Source organism: Muscardinus avellanarius (genome assembly GCF_963383645.1).
Source record: "Muscardinus avellanarius genome assembly, chromosome: 10".
NCBI classification, from domain to species: Eukaryota; Metazoa; Chordata; class Mammalia; order Rodentia; family Gliridae; genus Muscardinus; species Muscardinus avellanarius.
In genome coordinates, this window is record NC_137796.1 from 113,578,254 (window position 1) to 113,584,501 (window position 6,248).

At 48.3% G+C, this 6,248-nt stretch overlaps 1 protein-coding gene across 1 annotated transcript in view; it reads left to right on the forward strand.

The window, feature by feature from the left end:
* Window positions 1–6,020, forward strand: part of LUC7L (LUC7 like) — a gene marked incomplete at both ends in the record, with an annotated part of 29,811 nt that extends 23,791 nt beyond the window's left edge. Inside the window, 4 exons of the mRNA XM_080702157.1 lie at window positions 2,899–2,987; window positions 3,880–3,909; window positions 4,454–4,621; window positions 5,873–6,020. Of these exons, the coding sequence (XP_080558283.1) occupies window positions 2,899–2,987; window positions 3,880–3,909; window positions 4,454–4,621; window positions 5,873–6,020 (435 nt within the window). The remainder of the gene's footprint in view (window positions 1–2,898; window positions 2,988–3,879; window positions 3,910–4,453; window positions 4,622–5,872) is intronic.
* Window positions 6,021–6,248: the final 228 nt, after the last annotated feature.

A 6,248-nucleotide genomic window follows, 5' to 3' on the forward strand; every position in this document is an offset into this window, starting at 1 on the left:
TAAGCATGCGCCACCATGCCCAGCCCCCAGCCCTCCTTTTTATTCTTCATTTTGAAACCGGGTCTCACTGAGTTGTAAAGGGCCTCACTAAGTAGCTAAAGCAGTCCTTGAACCATAATCCTTGGTCTCAGCCTCCCAAATGCTGGGATTATAAGTGTGTGATACCACACCTGGCTTATATTAGGCTCTAAACATAAAATTTTAAGTATAGGCTAGGCATATTTACACACATGTAATCCCAATTCTTAGAAAGCTGAGGCAGTAGGATCATATATTTGAGTCCAGAGTATGATAACTTAGCAAGACTCTGTTCTCAAAAAATAGATAGGGAGGCCAGGCATGGTGGCGCACGCTTGTAATCCCTGCGCTTGTGAGGCTGAGACAGGAGGATCGCACAGGTTCAAAACCAGCCTCAGCTACTTAGTGAGGCTTTCAGCAACTTAGTGAGACCCTGTTTCCAAGTAAAAAAAGGTCTGGGAGTATAGCCCGGAGGTAGAAAGACTCTGGGTTCCACCCCCAGTACCACCAAAAAATAAAAAAAAATAAATAAATAAATAGGGAAGGCTGGCATGGTGGTATATGCTTGTAATCCCAGTACTTGGGAGCCCGAGACAGGAGGATTACAGATTCACAGCTAACGGCAGGAACTTAGAATGGCCTTATGGAACTTTGACTGTGTTTCAATATAAAATAAGGGTAAGAGTGTAGCTCAAAGGTAGCGTAGCCCTGGATTCAAACCCCAGTATCACAAAATAAATTAATAAGCTGGATATGGTGGCTCACGCTTGTCATCCCAGTACTTAGGAGGCTGAGACAGGAGGATCACAGGTTTGTGGCAAGCCTCAGCTACATAGTGAGACCCTCTGCAAATTAAAGACACCCTTTTTCAAAATAACGAATTTAAAAAATAGGCTCTTGGGTATAACTTGGAGGTGGCTCTTGGGTATAACTTGGAGGTAGAATGCCCCTGGCTCAATTCCTGGTAACACAAAAACAAAAAACAGGGCTGGTAGTATAGCTCTGAGGTAGAATGCCTCTGTGCCCCTGGATTCCATTGTGTGTGTGTGTGTGTGTGTGTGTGTGTGTGTGTGTGTGTGTGTGTGTGTGTAAAATCTGTCTATCTCACACACACAAACTAGGGCTACTACAGAGGTACTTCAGTGGTAGAGTGCTCCCGGGGTTAAGACCCAGGATTGCAAATAAATACTATTAAGTCTTAAATATAGAATGCAAAGAAGAAAGCTTGAATATATTCAGTCATCTTTTATTCTAGAGTAGGCAGTTAACTTTTCATACCAAGGTGTGATGGAGGGAAAGGCACATTATGGTATCTGGCTGTAGATCTTAGAGTGCCGTGAAAACCAAGACCTCTTTCAGCATCAGGGGCCTTTGTCTCCAGGAAGGAGTTGAGGCCCTTGGTGCAGCAGACATGTGATGTGGGACTAGGATAGGCGCCAGAGAGGCCCTGGGATTGTTTTCTTTTTTTCTTTCTTTTTTTTTTTTTTTTTTTCTCTCGTGGGTCTGGGGATGGAACCCGGGGGCCTATGACCTCTGAGCTACACCCCCTGTCCTAATTTTTATTTTATTTTGAAACCGGGTCTCACTGAGTTGCAGAGGGCCTTACTAAGTAGCTGAGGCTGTCTGCGAACCTTGATCCTCCTGTCTCAGCCTCCCAAATGCTGGGATTACAAGGGTGCGCCAGTACGCCCGGCCCTGGGATTGTTTTCAAAGCAGTTTGCTTCTGTCTTCCCAACAGAGTTAGGAAAAACCACGAACCCGTTACATCTTTAAGTTGAAATCTTTCAAGTTTATACGTATAAAAGATATATGTTACATGTATTCAGTAGAATATAAATAACTATTTGGTCTCCAGTATAGTCCCATAAAAAACTTGCTCTTTGCTATGTCCAGTCTTCAGTATCAAAAGACCTCTGAGCTACATCCCCTGCTCTATTTTTTATTATTTATTTTGAAACAGGGTTACACTGAGTTGCAAAAGGCCTCACTAAGTACTTAGATGAGGCTGGCCACAAACCGCGATCCTTCTGTCTCAGTTGTCACCAAATTTAAAGCATAATAGTAAAGGAAGGTTGTTTTTTTGCGGTACTGGGTTCCATCTCCAGTTCTGGAAGAAAAAAAAAAAAGGTGGTTTTGTTGCTAGGTGTGGCGCACGCTTGTAATCCCAGTACTTGGGAAGCTGAGATGGGAGGATCCGGGTTTATGGACAGCCTCAGCTACTTAACCCCTCCACAATCAGTGAGACCTTTTTTCAAAATAAAGAATAAAAGCCAGGTGTAGTGGTGCACGCTTGTAATCCCAGCATTTGGGAGGCTGAGAAGGATCCTTTGCAATTCAGTGAGACCCTGTTTCAAAATAAAGAAAAAAATAGGGCTGGGGATTTTGCTCGGAGGTAGAATGCCCCTGGGTGCCATCCCTAGTACTGCAAAAAAAAAAAAAAAAATACACACACACACACACACACACGACTAGGGTGTAGCTCGGAGGTAGAATGCCCCTGGGTCCCATCCGTTGTACCGCAAAAAAAAAAAGAAAAAAGAAATAAAAAAAAATAGGGCTGGGGATCTTGCTCAGAGGTAGAATGCCCCTGGGTTCAATCCTCAGTACTGCAAAAAAATAAAAAAAATAAAAAAAAAAAATAAATGTTTTGCTTGGGGTGGTAAGGCACACCTGTAATCCTAGGCTGAGATGGTAGGATCACAGGTTTGAGGCCAGTCTGAGAAATTTTGAGACACCTAACAACTTAGCGAAACCCTTTTTCAAAACAAAAAGGGCTGGGGAAAGCCCCTGAGTTCAATTCCTGGTACCAAAAGGAAAAAAATGAATGTGTTACTGTTTCCTAAGTGTTTACTTGCTCTTCCTTTATTTTCATTTATTTAGAAAACTGTTGCTGAAAAACAGGAGAAGAGAAATCAGGATCGCTTGAGGAGACGCGAGGAAAGGGAGCGGGAGGAGCGGCTGAGCAGGAGGTGAGCAGATGGGCCCGCAGGTCAGTGACAGCCTCACACGCTCCTGCCTGCCTGCTGCAGCGTTTGGTACCAAGGTGGCCACTGAAGACCTCCAGTGTGCAGCTCAGCCGAGCGAGTCGGACTGGCCTAGTGCCTGCAAGTACTTACTAAAAGAAGCAGAGCACATGCTTGGGAGGCTGAGGTGGGAGACACCTCAGTAACTCAGAGACTGCTTTTAAAATAAATGAAAGGGGCGGGGGGGGGGTGGCTCAGTGAGTGACCCTGGGCTCAGTCCCCCCACACACTCAAAAGAGGGGGGCAGCTTCTTCCGTCATCCCACAAAGCCTGATGCACCGACGGGGCATGCAGCCTCAGCATGCATGGAAGGCAGGGCTGGTCCTTGGGAGGCTGAGTGGGCTCTGCCTCACAGTGCTAGATTGCTGTAATGTGAATCCACCAGGAGAGGATGGATGTGGCCTGGGGAGGGGTATAGCTCAGAGTGCTGGTTGAATAGCAGAAGGAGCCCTTTGACTCTTAGCGGCAGTGAGTTTGTGTTTGGAGCTTTGGTACCTGTGGAGTCACAGGTAGCCTGCATCTGTTGTGGCAGCATTTCATTGTAAAGACTTGGGGACCCTCCTTTGGGTTCAGGGCAGCACAGCTAACCCTAGCACACCCATGTCCAGTTCCCACCCATGAGCCTTGTTCTTTGCACAGCTGTGTCCAACACCTGGGTGCTGGTCCCTTCTCTTACCACCTCCTGTGAGTATCGGCACCTCCCACTGCAGCGCACTAGCAGTCCAGCAGTCAGAAAGTAGCAGGCCTTTGGGAGACGGCCTCTCTCGAGTTAGGGCGCGTCCCCTCAGTTGGGGAGGGGTGCTTCCAGGCAGTTGTTGATCATTTTTTCCCTTTTCAGGTCTGGATCCAGAACCAGAGATCGCAGGAGGTAGGCTTCCACATCTCATATTCTCATTCAGTGCCTCTTCCACAACATGTATCTTAGGGCTTGATTTTATAACTCCACACCTTTTTCTGGCAGGGAGGGTGGCTTGTGGGTGCCACAAGTGGCTGGGACTTGGCATAGTCTAGGGAGAGCAGGGGTGCTGAGGCCTGCAGCCGACCAGGAGGTGCTACTCAGGAAGGGCCTGGCATCGAAGCAACTACTGGAGCCTGGTGTGGGGCACACGCTTGTAATTTCAGTACTCGGGAGGTTAGGACAGGAGGATCACAAGATTAGTCTCTACAAGTAGTGAGACTCATCAACCTATAACAAGACCCTATTTCAGAGTAAAATAGGGCTGGAGGGTATAGCTTTCAGTTTAATCCTCAGTAAGTACCACAGGTTTTAAAAGAAAGGACTCATGGCAATACTTCAAACCTGACTTGTGCATTTATGGGAGGAGAAGGGGAAAGCCTCAGTGAAGCCCACGGGCCCTTGTGGTGTTTGTCTCCTGTGTGGTCTTAGCCCTCAGAGCCTTTGACTTTTCTAGGTCACGCTCCCGGGATCGGCGTCGGAGGAGGTCAAGATCTACCTCCCGAGAGCGGCGGAAGTTGTCCCGGTCCCGGTCCCGAGACAGACACCGACGCCACCGCAGCCGTTCCCGGAGCCACAGCCGGGGACACCGCCGGGCTTCCAGGGACCGGAGTGCGAAATACAAGTAACTACCCTGACTCCTTCAGTAGCTGCAACCAGGAGTGAGCCCCTCTCTTTGTGTTCCCAGGGTCTGCTGGGGTCTGTCGCAGGGCCTTGGCCGCCCCTAGGAGGGCGGGCTGGCCAGGTGTCCTGGTGCCTGTTGGCACCTTGGTGAGGGTACATGGGGCTCAGGGAATGGGGAGGTCCCCGTGGCCCTGGGAGCCTGCCCTCTGTGTGGTTTTAGATTTGGGCCTTTTTTTCAATTGTAATTTTACACACTGGGTAGTATATGTAATGGCTGGGCAGGGTACAATTTTTTTTGTTTTATTCTTCTTTGTTACAGTGAAAGTTTTTATTAAAATTTCTTGCAAGCTGGGTGTGGTGTTGCACACTTGTAATCCCATTACTTGGGAGGCTGAGACAGGAGGATCACAGGTTTGTAGCCAACCTCAGCAACTTAGGCCCTCCACAACTTAGTGAGATCCTGTTTCAAAATGAAAGAATAAACTGGGCATGGTGGCACACGCTTGGAATCCTAGCATTTGGGAGGCTGAGATAGGAGGATAGTGGTTCGCAGACAGCCTCAGCTACTTAGTGAGGCCCTCCACAACTTAGACCCTGTTTCAAAATAAAGACTAAAAAATAGGGCAGGGGGTGTAGCTCGGAGGTCAAATGCCTAGGTTCCATCCCAAGACCCGCAAGAAAAAAAAAAGAATAAAATATAGGGCTGGGAATGTAGCTCAGAGGTAGAATGCCCCCCTGTGTTCCATCTCCAGTATCAAAAAAAGTAAATAAGAGAATAAAATCTTAGCTTGAAGGTAGAATGCCCCTGGATTTCACCCCCAGTGCCACCAAAAAAAAAAAAAAAAAAAAAATCAAGCCAGGCACATGATTGTACATTCCTGTAATCCCAGTGTTTGGGCGGCAGAGGCAGGAGGATCACAAATTCAGGGCCAGCCTCAGCAGCATGGCAAGACCCTGCTTCAAAAATAAAAACTAAAATAGGCTGTGGGCTTCACTTTAGAGGTAAAATGCCCCTGGTTTAATACCCAGCGCAAAATTTTGATTTTTCCTTTTTACAAAAGTCCCTTTTTAATGGCTACTTGACATTCCCTGTGTGTGGGATAAGCAGATGTCAGGCCTATCTGCTGGAGCCCTGGGGTGTGATGGAGCGTGACCTTTCTTGCCCTTCCTGTTGAGGGTCCATGTTGGTCCTGAGAAGCCAGCCAGAAGGGGGCCCACAGCCTCTGCTGAGCCTCTGGTTCCCCTTTCCCAGGTTCTCCCGGGAGCGAGAGCGAGCGTCGAGAGAGGAGCCCTGGGAGTGTGGGCGGAGTGAGCGAGGGGCCACCGACTGGAGGCTGGAGCGCTCCAACGGGAAGAGCGCCTCGCGGAGGTCAGAGGAGAAGGAGGCCGGCGAGATCTGAACCCGAGGCCCGCACTGTCCGTAGTCTAACCTTCAGCAGTCGGAAGTCAATCCAGCTCATCTTCTGTAGTTTCAGTTTCTATTGTTTGGAGCTAGCTGTGAGTGTTTTGAGTTGTGCAGAGTTGCTCCTGTGTTCTGGGGTTAGGTTGCATAGGAATAAATAAACCTGACAGACTGCCTCCTGAGAGCTGCAGCGAGGTCTCTGCTGTCCTCTGCTTTGAGGCGCTTC